We start from the raw sequence: 19,091 nt of genomic DNA on the forward strand, positions 1-19,091 counted from the left end.
TGTGTCTGTGTGTGTGTGTGAGTGTACATGCTTGCCTATGTGTGTGTGTGTATGTATGAGTGTGTATGTGTGGGTGTATGTGTTTGTGTGTGTCTTTGTGTTTGTGAGTGTATGTGCCAGCCTGTATGTGTGTGTTTGTGTGTGTGTATGTATGTGTGTGTGTATCAGTGTGTGCTTGGTGTGTGTGTGTGTGTGTGTGTATGTGCGTGGCAGTGTGCATGTGTGTGTGTCTGCGTATCAGTGTGTGCTTGGTGTGTGTGTGTGTGTGTGTGTGTGTGTGTGTGCGTGGCAGCGTGCATGTGTGTGTATTTGTGTATGTACATGCCTGCCCGCATGTGTGTGTGTGTGTGTGTGTGTGTGTGAGAGAGAGAGTGTGTGTTTAAGTACTGGTGGCACTGACCCATCAGACACGATTCCCTCCGCGATCTCACACACCAGCACGAAAAGCAGCACGAATGTGAGCATCCAGCGCAGGTTGTGTCCAGGGAAGTGCAGCCAGGTGCTGTGGTGGATGTGGACCTTTGAGCTCTGGCTGCCCCAGCCTGCAAATACCACAACCACACACACACAGACACACAAACACACACACACACACACATACACGCACACACACACACACACACAAACACACACACACACGCACACGCACGCACACACACACACACACACACACACACAACTTTTAACCAGGTGAATTAGCTTTTACCCAAGGGCAGCATGGTCTTAGACGTCACCTTCTGTCTAGACAAAACGCTGTAGAAGAAATAGTTCATAAGAAGGTTATGCTGCTACTTCCTGGCTTCTATTCACAGTCACACTATCACATTATGTCTTGGCTTTCTCCTGAGGAAGTTTACGTACCTTTCAGTGATCAGGCAGTAGCATACAGTATTTAGCTGATGCTTTTGTCCAAAACGACTTACAACAAATAGAGAACACTCAAGACACAGTGTGAGTAACAGACAGCAGTGTAATAATAAGTACTACCTTGCATAAGAGTTAGAAAACAGACTAAGCAGTTACAGTACATTGTGCCTCAGAGTCAGACAGTGATGTGTTATGTCGTGTTCATGTCATGACTGTAACAGAATAATACATTCACTACATCCACAATTTCTATAATAATATAATTTCATATCAAACTGTTGATTTTGCTGATTGTTGATTGAATGGTCCTTCGAAGATTTTCTGGGATTAATCCTCATATTTGAACCAATCCATCAGGAAAGCTTATTAACCTAAAATATGCTGTCAACAATACTAACAGTTTTGTTAGTATACTAATTTGCTATTATGAAAATTGGTGCTCTAATACTCCTATAGGCCCATGGAGTCCAACAGCGATATCAAATTTATCAGACGATATTAACCAATCAGGATACATCTAACTGGATTAATATCCCTGTCTGGCAGTTATTCTGCTCTTGGCCCACACATTGAAGGGATGAGGTAGACTCAACACAACGTCACTGTCTGACATGGTTAGCAAGAAACATTAACATTGTTCTACCAACATCACAGCTTTATCAACTTTGTCACAGACAAATTGAAGACAGAGTGTGTTTCATTACAAGTACATGGTAGATCCCCTTCAGCTCTAATTCAACGAGTATTATCATCGCTGATAGTATATCTGGCATATCTAAGTACAATATAACTGAATGAATATTCAGAGCCGAAGCTCATACATGATGTTCTCCATGACAAGTGTTCTCTAACAGAGCCGTGAGTCAGTAACACTGACACGTTCTTTGTCTTTGATCTGACTCAGATTTCTCTTTGACAGATGGAGAGACGAGGCACGCACCGATGAAGAGGATGGGGAAGGTGCTGAAGAACAGGAAGACATGTGGCACCAGGCCGAGAGCGTCAAGGAAGCAGCCGTTGTTCAGCACCCCGCGGTCCACATTGTAGGCTGCAGAGTTGTTGTCGTTTCCACAGAAGGACAAGGTTGAGTTGGACACCCGTGTCTTCATGTGGTGGCAGGTGGGCAGGAGAGGGGGAGTGTGGAGGATAGAAAGAATGGAGAAGATTACTAGAGATGGAGATAACAGCAGGAATCTGGGTGAATGCAACACAACACACACACAACACAACTCAATGCAGCAACACAACACAACACAACACAACGCGACACAACTCAATGCAGCAACACAACACAACACAACACAACGCAATGCAGTAACACAAAAAATAACTGTGTGTGGAATGGAAAAGTAAATGCAAAAAATATATATAATTCTTCCTCCTCTGCTAAACATTCAACAAAAATAACATCAACAACAGATTGAAATGATATAACATTTAATCTAGGTACCCAAAGTGCCTCATTCAACCATCACCAATGTGTAGCACCCCCACATTTAAAGGTTTTGAAAAAATGGCAGTGTTTCTGTTCCTTTAGTTTAGTGTGTCCTGGTGTAATGGGCCAATTGGTCCTCCTAAGTGTGCCCTGCGGGGAGAGCTGTTCTCCAGCTCAGCTTGGCCACACGTTCTGGGAAGGAAAGGGCTCCAGGTGGGAACAAACACATCAGTCTGATCTAATGAAATAATGTCTCTCTCACTTTCTCTCATCTACCACCCCATCACATCTCTCTCTATTCTATCTCTCACTTTCTCTCTCTCTCTCTCTCGCTCTTTCTCACACACACACACACACACACACACACACAGTGCCTTGTTGTCTGTCATCCCAGCTGCTATGAATCAGATGTATTAGCATTTCAGAATGAGAATGACAATCTGGGACAACGGGTTCAAGTCAGCATTATGATGGTGGATGTGCTTATAGAGATGGGAGGGGATTTCTGCACATTAACATGTGTAGACTTACAGGTCATGACACACATTCTGGACCCATAGGATAATACTACTGCACTGAATATTACACATCACTTTATAGTCCAGCGCTTTGTGACTTCAAATTATGGAGTAGATACATAAGACAAACAGGATGTTATGCATTTTATGCATTTGAATAATTCAACAAAAACATGGAAATGCCAGCTACTGAAGCAGCTCGCAAAATTACCGGTGTGTCTGTGTCTATGTTTTGTGCCACCCCAACCCAACTTAGATTGAAGCACTTGAAGTAATATCTTGTATAACACAAACAATCAGCAACAACAATAGCTGAGACACGTTAGTAATTTTGTGACTTTTTCAGGATTTAGGGACTTTTAGTACTTTGAGCATTAAGCATTATGTAAAATGTAACTTAGTCCAAACAAAACAAGAATTAAAAAAAAAAAATGACTTCAGTAAAGACGGTTTTCAGAGGATCTCTGTGGATGTGGCTCTCTAATGTGGGATACTCAACGCATAATCTCAGGATTACTGCATTACTGAGGTCATATCAGACCTCTCTCGTCATCAAAATATCTTAATCTTCAGTTATAAGTCATGTCAAATTTTACTTTTCACTGGGTGTTTGCATCAAGAAGAGATCACACTGCGATGTCTGATGTGTTTTTATTACAAACAAAATCTTTAAATGCAGGACTGTGTACAGTGCTACAAAAGCTACAAAAAAAAATAAACATTCTGTGCTATGGATGATTTACCAGCTTAGCGCCGGTGACAACTTATTTAAAATGTTGTCTAGAGTGTAGCCTACAGATGAGGTGTTTGTAACTACATACTGATGCTAGAGATTATTGGGATTGTGCTACAAAACTATCAACCTCTGTAGCACCACCAGTGCTCTGAGCAAAAAAAATGTTTACTACATTAACCCACCGAGTTATACATGCTATTTTAAACTAACTGAATCGACTAAATCTGATAGTAGGTTTAAAAAAAGGAACGATGGGTGATTTCTTTTAAGCAATACTCCTGATATGATTTTTAAGAGACATTATGTAAACTATGCTGCGAACACAACAAACATGTTTATCTACATACTGCAGCTACAATGCAGTGTGACGGTGATGATAAAATCGCATCTTCTAAGTTTTCCCAAAGGTGTTGTAGGAACAGTCCAATACCACTATGGATTCCATCCATGTCTCATCTCCCCATATATTTATCCAGTACATCACATGACTTCCAGATCCAACCAAGCTTTCTGACTAGGCTGACACATTTATTGGTAATCCTATGGGTTCAAACCGAAGTGACTGAGGTGAAACAGAGTCATGCACAGCTGTGCGTCTAGACCATTGCTTTCATACATAGTGAGATAAGAATGGCCGCACACAAACACTAGAGCTGAGAGTCTACTATGGAATCCCTGGTCAGCCCCATGTGACACTACCACGCCTGTAAACAAGCTGCTCACTATGACTAAGAGGCGTTACAGGGAAGATGGCAGTGGACAACAGGACACACTTTACAGCCCATGAGCTGCCCCTCAGCACATCAGCTACTTCTGACTGTCATCTTCACTGGGAGGATGTGGCCCATTGTAAACACAAGAATGTATGCTCTCTCTCTCTCAACCACACACACATGCACTCTGTCTCTTTTCTCTCTCTCTTTCTCTCTCTCTCACACACACACATGCACTCTCTCTCTCTTTCTCTTTACTGGGAGGATGTGGACCACTGTAAACACACAAGTGTACACTCTCTCTCTCACACACACGCACACACACACACTCACTCTTTTTCTCTCTTCTTTACATCTCTTCTTTCTCTCTCACACACACATACTATCATCACCACATGTTATCACTATCATCCACTCCCTATTCTATAGTTTTATATAGTCTATATTCACAGATATGTAATATCTATATTTACAACACGAGTTTCTGCCTTACTGTAATGGATAGTTTATTGAAAAGAATATTAAAGTCCTTGACATTCTCTTTTCTCTTACAACATAAAGGTCTGGTCAACATGCATGCATAGGGTACATCATGCAGTAATTACAACTCAATTAATGTACATATGTGAATTTCTAGGTATTGATGTATGCTTTTTTTTAAACCATATCCTGCAACTCCATGTTACCTCAATGCCAATTAAAACATAGATTTGTGGAGAAGACCACTGCTGGAGCCTTATAGGACTAAGCAGGTGTAGCCTAAACATTGAAAGTAGCCTACGTAAAGACTGACAGATTATGTAAGAAGATTAAAAAAACAACAACTCGTGTCTAAAAATATATATTCCCTACAATATCAAAGTGCATGAGGTTAAAGAGCAAATGCAAACACTATTTTGATGACATCTGAATGCTGAACTTGAGTAAAAAAGTCATGTTTCCTCAATGAAAATAAGTTATTTAATACAGATTTCTTCCACAGAATATTTAGCTACTTACCGGTTGATATCGGAACATCTTCTTGACCTATGTTAGAAGCATCCAGCATAAACTCTCTCGAGCATTGAGGAGTCAGCTCTCGAAATTAATTTTAAATAAATGTAAAAACTGTAGTGAAATTTACGGCATTCCGTCTTCGCGTAATTGGCAAGTCTGGCTATCCGATTGACGACAAATCGATGCCATATGAGTGCATCAGTAAAGGAATCCTACCAAGCTGTCGATTCTTCGGTGATATGGTCCAGAGTGCTGGCGTGGACAGACAAGAGCAGCGGGGATGGAGCCCGCCGTGGAGCGACTGGCTGTAGGCTACGATGCTGAAGAGGAGCGCAAGGTCTGTGCCTGGATTTCAAATCCTGATCTGCTTTGCTTTGAGGGTTTCCTCTCTGACGGGCACATTATTGAACCGACCTATGATTGAACACGTGGTATTCTTGCCAAGAGTGGCAAATCCCCGAAGTCTTTATCAAACAAGTTCAAAAGACAAACTAATGAAATCCGGTTTCAGTTAGTGTGCTGCTCAGTTAAATATTCATTAGGAATACAATAGTTTAGCGTATGCATTCCCACGTAAAATACAAATAACCACTAGACAGTATATTCTCCAAATATCAGAAGACTATTATCTCTGAATGTGGCATAGACCTGCGCTATTAAGCGTCGTACCTATGAATACATGCCATCAATATACATTTGTCACATTACTTTACGTTTTTACAAAAGCCTAGCCTAATTATAAAACACTGTGAGAGGCTGAGATGAAGGCAAAAAAATGCCGCACATTGGAGAACATGCTATACTGCCATCTCTTGGTGGAAATTGATAGCTAACTTAAGATCACAATGTGATGACCCTATTGACCCCAATCAAACCTTTAGTGTATAAATAATTATTAAACAGAGAATTAGCTACTGATATGACCATATCTAGCTATGATCCACTCGTAATGGAAATTATGAAAAGCTCTCAAGTTTGATAATATGAGGAAATCAGACTGAATATACAATAAATATTTTCAGTTATGACTAATTAAAGCATAACATGGATGAAAAAAATGTGCTATGACATCTCTCACATACACTATCATCTCTTGACTGTATAGTGACATCAAGTGTTCTAGTTGATATCCATGGTCACTTTCTGGACCTGGTCCATTGTTGCAGATGTAAAGGATACCTTACACACAGCTTTTTCTGGGAAAGAATGAGTAACCACCCATGTGTGTCTAAACAGTCCACGTATCACTTGTGCCATCTGTCATGGCTCCCTCCCACAGTTTAAGCGCCCAACATCAGCCATCACCACGGCCCCGGGCACACAAAGGCGACCCAGACACAGGCGCCAGCATCGGCCCGCGGCAGACTGTGAAACGTCGGTTTTGAGTGCGCCTCACCCTTGCGCCCCTCAGACATTGAGCAGCTTTTATGAGGCAGGGGGCTGGGTGTTTCATGGGGAGAGTGGTGGTTGCAGTGGGGATGGAGGCTGTGGTTGAGTGTGGGGGTGAGGGACGGTGGGGGTCCTGCCTCCACTCTCATCCCCACACTCTCACTGGGGTCCTCACAAAACCTCTCTATGCGACGCTGTGGCTTCCCTTGCTCTCCGCAGGGTCCTGTCGCTGCTTACCCTGAATCCAGGTCGTGTTACACTATTATGAAAAAAAAGCGGACGCACAATGCGCTGGTCCACAAAAGGCGATGTGGGACACAGGAGCACCCCTGCGTCTCGGCGGAGGTTTTTTTTAATCAAAGCCCTCTCTGTGCAAGCCCTGCTTTATGTGTCACACGGACATCAGGTCACTTCCTCTGTGAAATATGAGCCATGTCAAACATCTTCATTCAGATTCTAATTGTGCCAGAGGTGCTTCGGATGTCAGCCGGTATCGCAGGGGGGGTGGCTTCACAATCTCAACACAGTCATGCAGCTAGTAGCCTATGGTCTGGAGAAATGGTGGACTTTCAGAGATTGTGGACATTTTCTGATCACTTTTTCAGTTACCTCTGCAAAGTGGCCCGTGTTACAGTCATTAAAACAAGAGGTTGAATCTGCTTGTCTCCAAAGTGGAACCTGTAAAAAGTTCCCACCTCTTATGAGTTCACACGGTCATGTTTTGTCCTTTAATGCCTTGACAATGCCTTTTTATCAGGGTATTTGCACCTCTACACAAGGTTTGTTCTAGAGCCTCAGTAAAACATTAACAAGACTAATTGAACCTTAGGGAAGCTCTGAATGGAAAACTGAAAACGCCTTGGAGTGAAGAATAACACATACAAAATGTTCAATGTACAGCAAATTGTTCTGCATAGAAAAAACACTATTTTCAATTTGATAGTTGGCAGTACTTTGTCTTCATAATGCTACAATAATTTCATAATGCTTAGTGCTTCACAACGTATTGGTATTGGTGTTCTCTGAGAACATCTCTCAGACCCCACAGTGTGACTATTAAAAGTGGGCAGAATACAACTGTCTTTTAACATTCATTTAGCTTGGCAACCAATAGCCTACGAGCCAATTGGTTTCCTTTAAGAGCGGGTTAAGTTCCGGTGGAGGGCGCCAGAATTATTTGTAGCCTAGTGAAGATCATACCTGTCAACATTTAGCTTTCTAAAAACGGGAGATTTTTTTTTTTTGGGGGTCAGTGTTTATACCGGATCTGTGTTTGCATATTTAATACGTTTCATACACGTGTTTCAACACTGCATTTCGGTCGTTGCTTTTACCTTACCATTACCTTACAAAGCATGCCAGTTATGTATCCACCAGCTGCCTGCCTGCTTCCAAAACTCCAAAGCTGCAGCTGTCAGATTTGGTTCCGAGGGCACAAGTTCAGTGTATCAACAACACTCAACAGTTTATGTAATGTGTTAATCAATTAAATTCCCAACAATTTCACAACAGCTAGTTCTGGAGTAGGCCTAGGCCATTCAACTAGCCCGCTTGCACGACGAGACTCAGGCGGAGTCGGCACCTGCTTCCTTATTTGGGTTTTGGGTTGCCTGGTTTTAGCCTATGACAAAACGGTTGAAATTGAAACTAAGTGATCGTGTATGTGTAGGGTGTATTTCATAAACAATCTGGCAACCTGGGAGATGTCAGACTAATAGAAAAAATCAATGGATCAATGATTTTAAAATGAAGTTTGATGGCCATGCAGGAGTTTTCCGGGAGAAATAACAAAACGGGAGGGTGCTGGGAGATGACCTTGAAATACCGGGAGAACCCGGGAAAAACGGGAGTGTTGACAGTTATGGTTTAGATGTTTACAGGTGTTACATTTACACACTCAGTCAAAGGGGGGAAAAGCAAAAAGTAAAAAAAAAAAAGTTTTTATAAGCAATTTAATTACATTTATCGAACTCAAATGTAGAAGCACAGCGCACCACTCAATGGCAGAGCGTACAGCGCCTCATTTGCATTCGCGGGGATACCATTCTGCATATATTATGCTAATCCGGAGGACCAGTTCAGACTTTAACCAAAGGGGATGGATGCTGTAAGCAGCACTGAAGTGACGGAGAGGGATCCTGCGTGGAGAGAAGAGTTAGCTGATGTGAAAAATGTGTCGGTAGTACAGATCGATAAACACTAACCTAAACGTCAGGGGAGAAATTGATTCCACTTATCGTGGTTCCTATGAGTCACGAATGGATCCTACGTTAAGGTTCGGCAAGAAAATAATTCTGTGGTTTTCATTATTGTGTTTATTTTCTACATATCAAGGTAAGTATTAGAATATTTTATGTAGTTCAGAAATATATATGAGATAGTTGCCTTGTGGAATCAATATGATGTGATACAAATCTTTGTATATGACGCGATTTCGATTTTGTTTGCGTAAATGTTTAATTTAACGTTTGACATCATTCATGTGTTTGTCTTGTACGCAGTGACACTCTCGTATTAGACAGTGACTTTTTTAATAACCGGCAATGAACCTCTTATTTTTATTTTAGTACAAATTTCCTGTGTCGCGGACAGAGTGAATTTTACTAGACAACATGATTATGAAAAGTAAGTTTTTATCCGCATCACTGTAATATATAATTGTCTGTTTTATTCCACTGTGTTTAATTCATTACAAAATAGAAAAAAGTTAGTGTTTAAACTAACGTTTGTCATTGAATTAGGCTATATCAGTAAATATTCGCTTTTCGGACTGTGACAGCCTTTCTTCTGTAACTTTGTTGATGTTTGGGAAAAAGCCTTTATCTGCTGCGCAGTACTGCTCTCTAGACTAACACAAATGCCGATTACCTGTGAGAAACAAACCGCGCCTTGTTCTCTCTTTCTTACAACAGCGAAAGCAGCAGTATAATACTGCAGAAATGGGATACGGGTTCCCAAGGAGAGCAGGTAGGAGAGCCTTGTAACTGATTTGAAGCACTGCTTTGGGAAAACCTACAAATACATGCAACAGGGTATTTAAAATGTCACAGGTTAAATTCATACAATCGGAAATTAGGTCCAAGCAACCTAATAGCAATTGGGATATATTTCCTACAAACTACAGAGGACACCGAAACATATTGTATTATTACTTACAGTGTTGAGGCTAGAGCCAACACAATTTATTTTTCTTCTATGATTCTTTTATTCTCTTATATATTTTTAAAAAATATGTCTTACTGTTGTTTTTTATTTATTTTTGTTTTGCCCTTGCCATTCATAAAAACTGGCAAAACACTGGACCACATTTCCCCTCTATGGACAGCAAAAGTAACACAACTGTCTGCCTTATCAAGTATGCCATCAGGTCATCTGTAGTGGTATGCCTTTCCTACTGTGTGCTTTCTATAATGTTAGTTCCCTCTTCCGTCTGGACACATTGGGGCTTTCCTTTTATTAATACCGTACAGACCCTGAAAAGACACAATAGTAAACAAGGAAGCATTTTCATCAGTCATCCCTGAACAATTAAGCCGTGGGTCCGGCTCTCATTCTCATGCCATTAACTTCCAATAGTGAGGCACAGTTAATAATTGAAACGCCACCTCCCATCTTTTAGCGTTGCTCCAGTTCTTTGGGATGAAAGCGGGCGGCTCGGCTCAGGCCCAGCCTGGGCTCAGGTGACCGGTCCCGTACAGTAGGGTGCATGAGCTTTGCTGGATTTCCACTGGATGGTTGAAGGCACTGAGTACAGACTGTTCTCTTTGCACAAGTGTGGTGAAGGGATCTTAATTTCAGCAGAGCATGATAGATTAATGAATTTTACCTGTTATCAGCAGCAAAGGCAACGAAATATGCCGTCTGGCTGATCTGGCGAGTAACTTGGATGTGGTAAAAGCAGGGGGATTATGTGTGAAGTGAATGGGCTTTTTTAATGTGCCACAGAATTACCCCAATCTGCTGGTTTGATCTCTAATCTTGTCATATCAGTTTTGGATACAATTTTCTGTGCAACATTTTTATTTGAAATTAATCTTTGGACCATTATCGAAATGTGCTTCAGTTTCTCGCTTTAATCAAATTTGTATTAATCTGTCACATGAGAGCGCAGATTAAAAACTCTCAGTCAGAGGCAAACTTGGAGAGTGAGACAGAAACATAGTGAGACTGGTTTTTCCATCTTTATCAAACAGGAAATGCTTTGAGTTGTGTTAAACTGAGACTGGGGCTTTGCTTTGGCTTTTCTGGCAATAATAATTTTTGCATAATCAGACACTTGATGTCAAATCCATACAAATCTTCTATTCTGTTGTATTACTATAATGTACTATATTGCTATAATATATTAGAATATATCATAATTATAATGAGACAGCTAAATTAGAATTGTATTATTATATGTATTATTATATGCACTCTGAGAATCACCTGTTCACATCAACAATGTAATATTTTTCTTCTCTTTCCTTCTTTCAGAAAGCACTTACATCTAATATATCTACAACTGCACAGGAAGCACTGAAGCCATCAATACGGAGAGCCACAGGTATGCTTAGCAACTCTTGTTTTGAGAAAGGTGCAGCACTAAAGCATTAGTGCCCCATGTGACAGTAGATCTGAAAGTAGACTAGTTCACCACATCTTGTCATTTCAATGCCCGATCTGTGAGTCTGTATCAAAAGATTTATAGCCGAGTTCAACCACCCCTAGTATGTATGGGATCTATCCTGCCATACTTGACTGTGCGTTGTCCGATGGCGGAACAATTGACCCCTGTGTGTGAGTTCGGTGTGTCGGGCGAGGTGCGGCTCTTGATCCCTTAAGCTGTGTGCGATGGAGGGATTCTGTAGGGTGATGTGGTCATCTAGGCCTGCCTTGGTAGTGTGCTGATCTGAGACACTATCCCACCCTTTACTTGCCATATGTTGTAAACCCCCCAAGATAAGGGGCCATGATTAGCCACCTGCAGCTGGGGCCCGCTGCCCTGCCGGCGGTCAGGCGTATCACTGCCTCAAGGCCAGCCGTGTGGAACAGGCCAGGCCAGAGAGCTGGGGTGAGGGGAGAGAGTGGACTCTCTGCTGAACATATGTTAAGAGTCGGCTCAATTCTAAGCTTTAATTATACTACATCATTGATGAAACACATTTTTGTAAGGAGGTGGTTATTAAGGGTAGTGGAAGTGGGGCTTTCCCTCATAGTAGATGCCATTTGTTGCTGCTCAGTAACACCAGTGTTCAAATGTCAGCATAGTTAGTTTGCCACCCACCACTTCCCTCTTTCCACAAGCAGGTGCTAGATCAAGAATATCCCCTAACATTCATGGGGCATGATGCAGTGTCTGGAACAATAGATTTGCAATGTAGATTGCAGGTGCAATGCAGTATGAATGTGCTAAGAATAGCGAGTTTAATGTTTTCGTCTTTCTGTCATTTATCATTGCAACCATATGTCTTCTCGCAGGTCCCTGCACTTTCCCATGTCTAAATGGAGGCCATTGTATTCATTCAGACTCCTGCAACTGCAGCTTATATCAAGGCACTGGGCGGCGGTGTCAGAAAGGTACAAATGGCTGCTGTAACACTGCTAGGTTTCTTTTATGATAAAATAATTTGACAGATTATTTAATCAATAGGTATGTTGTCCAGATTACATATTGTCATGTTTTTAGCAGTAATGTCATTAATTTAACATGAATTGCTAAAAAAAAAAACATGGCAATGTGTAATCTGTCTCTGCGTTAATGCCAGCTTTCTTTTCAGTTCCAAACACAGGTTTTGAGAGAGAGATGACATGCCGATCGTGGGGGCAGTACAACTTTGAGACCTTTGATGGGCTGTACTTTTACTACCCTGGCAAATGCACGTATACTCTGCTGAGGGACTGTGAAGACGCCACGCAGTCCAGTGTTCTCATCCAGGTATACCTATAGAATAGTTGTCATCCAGGTATACCTATAGAATAGTTGTCATCCAGGTATACCTATAGAATAGTTTTCATCCAGGTATACTGTACCAATAGAATAGTTTTCATCCAGGTATACCTATAGAATAGTTGTCATCCAGGTATACCTATAGAACAGTTCTCATCCAGGTATACTGTACCAATAGAATAGTTTTCATCCAGGTATACCTATAGAATAGTTCTCATCCAGGTATACCTATATAACAGTTCTCATCCAGGTATACCTATATAACAGCCAGCGTATTTAAGACCTTGAAGGAAGCTTATGATCACAAAGTACATGGATTTTTGCACTAATGTAGTGCTTTTGCATTTCAGCACTACAGTAATTAATCATCATTTTTGATGATGCAAAATATTTTTTTTCGGTTTTCCATTTTCATTTTTCGCGGTATTGTATCATCAGATTGGGTCTTTTTGGTGTGCGGTCTCTATCCTCAGGCGTTTTTTTTTTCAGAGCAGATTACGGAAAGTGATCTCATCATTAAAGTCATTTATGTCAATTACAGTTTAATACAGCAATTACCTGTACGGTCCACATCAGCTGTCATCCAAGACAGATTTGACTTTTTTCCCAGAAACTTGCTCCTTGGGAAACAAGAGGAGGAACTGCTTAAGTGAGCAGTTTATTGCTGTTATTAGCCTAAGTGCTAATATTATTTGTCAATGAATCAAAGGGATGGCTCGGGGCAGTGTACTAACCTGGCAGTGCCAGCTCTTAGACTGGGCACTGCTCTGTCAGTGAGAACATTTTTTACTAAACCATTGCCAAAGCATTCTTTAATAAAAACCAACATAGATCATTTTCTCACACAAGCAAACTTTTGTGAGCTAAATAACATATCCAGACCTACAATGAATTACTCATGAATGAATTCTTTGTGAAAGCTCCTGTAAACAGTGAAGAACTGGTCTATTGTAAAAGGCGAAAGTGTATTGTTTTTATGTTAGACTACACATGTGTACTGTGATACTTGGGAGTATTTGTCTCTGTAAGTTCACCTGTCCTCACGTCCTGCTGGTTCATGTTATTTTGCTGTACAGATTCACAATGACCCAGACTGTGGGCCCTCTCCCTACACTTGTGCCCGGTCTGTCAGCCTCTTTCTGCCATGGGAAGGGGAGATCAGGTTGCAAAACTTCACAGTTACCTTTAAAGGCCAAAGGTACTGAATATTCCCTCTCTACTGTTCATGCAACTCAAGTCTGTTGTTATGGTAAAGAGGCATTTAGCTGTGAGAATAATGCATACTGACGTTTCTTCATATGTCTGTTCATAGACACAGTTGCATGTTTTGTGTGAAATGGGAATAATGATGTAAGGTTGAAAAAGTGTGTGATTCTGTGAACCATTTGGTGCTCTTGCACAGTGTTCAGCTCCCGTATAACATCCATGACATTCAACTGGAGAGGATATCTCAGTACATCCTGGTCACTCAGCAGCACGGCTTCACTCTGGCCTGGGAGGGCTACAATGGCTCCGTCTACATCAAGATGAGCCCAGAGTATGTGGGCAGGACCTGTGGGCTGTGTGGGAATTTCAACGCAGATGTTCAGGATGATCTGAAGACCAGCTATGGTATGTAGGATTGATTGTACCGTGTATTGTAATTTGTAGGTTTCTTTACTGAAAAGTCTTCGTTAGACTTCATTAAAGGCGTGTTTTTGACTTTCTCTCAACTCAATAGAGACATGAAATTGATTGTTTTCTAATGATATCAAATGTAAGGTTTCCTAACTATTTTGCCACAGGTGTTGTCACTGAAGATGTGGCCATGTTTGGGAACAGCTGGACAGAGGAGGAGCCCCACCAAGCCAGCTGCCCCATGGTGCCCTCCTTGTACCCGTCCCCCTGTGCTGACCAGGATGCCCACACTCGTCTGGTACTGTGCCCCACTGTCTGTTCAGTTTGCGTGCGTGGAGTGGCTTTTCATGCCCACTTATTGAAATTAACTAGCATTGGTAATTACAAAGATGTGCCATTGTTGGACGTTAGTGGATAGATTCTTTCTATTCATGGGTTTCATCAGGTCTCTTTCCACAGGTGTATCTGTGTATAAAATCAAGCATCTTGATTATCAATGCAGACTGCATGGTGCTTGATTAATACACCTGTGGAAAGGGACCTGATGAAACCCATGAATAGTTTTGAAGAGGAAAAAAATCGTTCCTCTCTGTTTTTCCTTTTCAGAAAGTTGAAGAAGTTTGTGCAACACTGCTGAAGAGCCCCTTTAAATCATGCCATGAGTTTGTCAGCCCTTATTCTTTTATGGCCAGCTGCTCAAACGACCTTTGTCTGTGAGTAACCACCAATGCCGCTCATAGATGATTAATGATGCACTGAACCAGCTCTGAATTAAATGTGTGACATTCTGAATCTAATGTACCGTATGTGTGAGAGGGTTCAAAACTCAGAACTGTTTTTTTATTTATTTATTTATTTTTTAGGATGGGGGTAGGGGGGTGGGTTAATTAATCCCCAGGGCTCTGAGGGTGTTGTTTGTCTTGATTCTGTTGCAGGTCTGGTCCCAGTGGTGATGAAGTATGCCAAGTATTTACAGAGTATGCCAGGGCCTGTGCCCACGCAGGTCACACGCTGCATGACTGGAGATCTCACATACAAGCTTGTGGTATGTTCCCCCACGCATCGTATTTACACTGCCGTTCAAAAGTTTGGGGTCACTTTGAAATGTCCATTCCCCTCCATTATAGACCCTCATCTTCCTCTGCTAACTGTCTGTGTTCTTTTGGCCATCTTAATCTTTTCTTTTTATTGACCAATCTGAGAAATAGCTTTTTCTTTATGTAACAGAGGTCGTAATTTGTCCATCGCTCACGGCCCTCGAACCTGCCACCTCAACACACACCGACATGGGAGTCGAATGCTCTAACCACTGAGCTAAAAGCCCAGGCTTCCAACTCAGCGGTTAGAAGCGTTCTTAAGGTTAGGGCTGTGAGGATTTACACAGGCAACTAGCACGCTAGCTCAGTTTGCCTCCGTTACATTTACAACTTTGGCTGGAAAGTCAGCGTCCTCAGGTCACCTCTTTTGTTGATGTTGACATTGATGGTTTGCACTATTTGTTTTGCACTATTTATCACACCTGCCATGTGGGGCTTTTTGCCTTCATCATGATAGGATAGTGAGAGGAGGAGTGACAGGAAGTGAGTGGGAGAGAGAAATGGGCTGGGATCGGGAAATGACCCGGGTCGGGCTCGAACCTGGGTCGCCGTGGTCACCTGGTCCCAAATATGGTATGGTCGCTGTGGCCATTTGCACCGCAGCGCCCCCCTCAAACTAGACATTTTGATGTGTTAACTCCTGCTGAGTTGTGCTCTGGGGCATCCCAATCCAATTTCTATTCTGGTTAAAGCTGGTTATACTGTATGAAGAGTGTCAAAGAGTGTGTGATAAGTGTACTGTATGCATAAATGTGTGGAATGATCTCTGTTGTTGTCCTAGCTGTCTCCTGCCCAGTGGAACTTGTGTACAATGAATGCATCACCTGCTGCCCAGTGTCCTGTAAAGTGGAGAGGATGTGCATCGACAGCAAGCTCCAGTGTCTGGACGGATGCTACTGCCCCGATGGTATGAGGGTGTAGTGGAATGGGTTTGGACGGATGCTACTGTCCCGATGGTATGAGGGTGTAGTGGAATGTGTTCGTTTTAGTGGAGCCCCCGGCTAAAACTCTGCTCTTACCCCAGAGAATTCAGAAAGAGCTGAGAACAGCACCACAGAGGGAAACGGAATGGTCTAATTACTTCACAGAGAGAGAACCTTTCTCAGTCTATGAATGCACCAAGGATTTAATGTTGATTGGTTGCTGAATCAAAAGTAGATTCCTCCATCATGGAGACAAGGCGCAACTTCTACAGAGCCAAAAACACAAAAGAGCTAATATCAAAAATAGTGAAGGGCCGGTTTCAGAGACAAGCTGTGTTTATTGTCATAGCTATTGCTACTTGCCACAGCTTGTCACAGCCTTTTGTTGCCCAGTTGCCCTGCATATGGTCTAAACCCATATTAAGAAAACACCAGCCTCTCCAAGGCCTCTTTGGGCTGCTGCTCAGCTGACTCACCGGTTTCACTGAACGAGGCCCTTTGTCCTGCGGTGGTCACTGACTCTCCCATGTGTCTCTTCCATTGCAGATCTGATCTTTGAGGATGGGAGCTGTGTCAAGGCCTCGGACTGCCCCTGTGAGTTCCATGGCATGCTCTACCCCCCTGGTCAAGTGGTCCAGGAGGAGTGCAACAACTGGTCAGTACCCCCCCACCAAAAAAAAACATGCAGAGGACTCTCACTCTCAGACCACTGCAGCTGATTGAAGTGTGTTGTCAGTCAACGTACATTCAACAGCCCCCAGCACATCTCCAGAGCGTTAATATCATGACGGACATTCCTTCCGTGCCATAATGCGACTGACTGTGAGATCATAATTGACTTTTGTGGACAGTCCAGCAGGAGCAGAGCGAGGCGCGCTGGTCGCCCTATCGTGAAGTCCGACATAGGCACTTATGTGTGTAAGCCCACCTGTGATCGCTCATGTTTCATTGCCTTTCAGCACCTGCCTGGGGGGAGTGTGGAACTGCACCGACTACACCTGTCCAGGTCTGAATGTCCCGCAACATGCTCGTTGTTTAGGAAAAATCCAAGAAAACTTAAGGAAGTTAGAAATGGTTCTTGTTGAGTGGTTAATGTAACGCCGATGGGTGTTTTGTCTGTTGCTGCACAGGTGAATGCTCCGTCACTGGTGACATGTTCTTCCAGTCCTTTGACGGACGTGTTTACACCTTTCCAGCCACCTGCCAGTACGTTCTGGCCAAGAGTCGCAATTCTGGAAAATTCACCATCACCATACAGAATGCGCCTTGTGGACCAGTGAGTATGGAACGGTGTGGATTTCTGGTTGAGACACTTCTCAGCCCTGTGTCAAAGCATGTAGAAGGGAAAAGGAAAATCAATGTTTTGGTGCAAAATGGTGGTTGGTAAAATAATTTTGGCCTTTTCTAGAAAGTTCTACAGTGTATTTACATAAAGAAACGTGTACATTTAACACAAATGATGTTTCTCCACAACTCTGGAGCGTGGGCGCTGATTGGACATTGGGTCTGGCTGGATTTCTCCCTCAGAGCTGTGGGGTGAGGCGGCTAGATAAAAGGGCCGATGAGTTGGGGTTTGTGTCGTGATCAAACTCTCCAGCGCCCGTGACAGATAAAAAAAAAAAACATGAGACGCGACAAAAGTCCTGAGACCCTCTTCATCCTCAAAGGCTGCCCACCGTTTCCCATCGCCTGGGAGCCACTGATGCCACAACTCATCGTCCGGCAAGTGGGCCCGGTGTAAGATGTCAGGCGGGCTGTATTGCCGCGGGCAATTCCCCTGGATTACCTTATCTGAATCCTGAGTGACGGGAGGAGTGAGCGTCTTTGTAGTTGGAAGAGATGAAGAGGGTGCTGGGGGACAAAGGCGGGGGCTCTGCAAAGCGCCTGCTGAAAGGGGCCCGGGGCCCGACGGGGAGAGACAGGGGGCACCTGCGCGCCCTGGCCTCCTGACTCCCATGAATGAGACGATTCATTCGGCCGGATCACTTTCTGTCAGGCAAAGGGTTTTGCCCCCTCACTGCTTTAAGAGCAGACACAGGCGTGCCGAAATGCACACAGACACACTCACACACACACACACACACACACACAGACGTGTACTCCCTGGCATGCACTTCTGCATGTTCACACGTGAATGCACATGCAGACAGACACAGACACAGAGAAAATCACATACATGCGCACACACACACACACACACACACACACACACACACACACACACACACACACACACACACACACACACACCACACACACACAACCGCACGCACGCACGCACGGACAGAAACGCAAACACACACACACACACACACACACACACACACACACACACACACACACACACACAACCGCACGCACGCACGCACGGACAGAAACGCAAACACACACACACACACACACACACACACACACACACACACACACACAACCGCCGCCGCCGCGACGGGACAGAAACGCAACACACACACACACACACACACACACACACACACACACACACACACACACACACACACACACACACACACACCACACACACACACACACACACACACACACACACACACACACACACACACACACACACACACACACACACACCACACACACACACACACAACCGCACGCACGCACGCACGGACAGAAACGCAAACACACACACACACACACACACACACACACACACATAAAAGAAAAGGTACAACAATGTTATTATCTTTAAATGAAAAAGGCACACCAAAAGATGTGTTTGTTTGCTGCACTATGAAATCTAGGATGCTGAGAGCAGCCACAGTGTGTTCATTCATCCGGTCTATCCGCATTGTCTGCCTTTATGAAAAGCCTGTGATCATACAAATGCTTTTCTTT

The 19,091-nt window shown here is 43.1% G+C and overlaps 2 protein-coding genes across 2 annotated transcripts in view; one reads left to right on the forward strand and one right to left on the reverse strand.

The window, feature by feature from the left end:
- Nucleotides 1–5,358, reverse strand: part of LOC125306784 (ATP-binding cassette sub-family C member 8-like) — a 37,696-nt gene extending 32,338 nt beyond the window's left edge. Inside the window, exons 1-3 of the mRNA XM_048262321.1 lie at nt 5,269–5,358; nt 1,808–1,970; nt 401–542 (exon numbers count right to left, since the gene is read on the reverse strand). Of these exons, the coding sequence (XP_048118278.1) occupies nt 401–542; nt 1,808–1,970; nt 5,269–5,286 (323 nt within the window). The 5' untranslated portion in view covers nt 5,287–5,358. The remainder of the gene's footprint in view (nt 1–400; nt 543–1,807; nt 1,971–5,268) is intronic.
- Nucleotides 5,359–5,545: 187 nt separating this feature from the next.
- otog (otogelin) overlaps nt 5,546–19,091 on the forward strand; it is a 51,740-nt gene continuing 38,194 nt past the window's right edge. The window contains exons 1-14 of the mRNA XM_048263687.1: nt 5,546–5,602; nt 6,874–6,999; nt 11,131–11,200; nt 12,115–12,213; nt 12,414–12,571; nt 13,660–13,781; nt 13,986–14,194; nt 14,368–14,498; nt 14,807–14,913; nt 15,136–15,245; nt 16,079–16,204; nt 16,767–16,875; nt 17,180–17,226; nt 17,351–17,496. Coding sequence (XP_048119644.1) covers nt 5,546–5,602; nt 6,874–6,999; nt 11,131–11,200; nt 12,115–12,213; nt 12,414–12,571; nt 13,660–13,781; nt 13,986–14,194; nt 14,368–14,498; nt 14,807–14,913; nt 15,136–15,245; nt 16,079–16,204; nt 16,767–16,875; nt 17,180–17,226; nt 17,351–17,496 — 1,617 coding nt within the window. The remainder of the gene's footprint in view (nt 5,603–6,873; nt 7,000–11,130; nt 11,201–12,114; nt 12,214–12,413; nt 12,572–13,659; nt 13,782–13,985; nt 14,195–14,367; nt 14,499–14,806; nt 14,914–15,135; nt 15,246–16,078; nt 16,205–16,766; nt 16,876–17,179; nt 17,227–17,350; nt 17,497–19,091) is intronic.

This window comes from Alosa alosa, chromosome 14 (assembly GCF_017589495.1).
Source record: "Alosa alosa isolate M-15738 ecotype Scorff River chromosome 14, AALO_Geno_1.1, whole genome shotgun sequence".
Classification (NCBI taxonomy): domain Eukaryota; kingdom Metazoa; phylum Chordata; class Actinopteri; order Clupeiformes; family Clupeidae; genus Alosa; species Alosa alosa.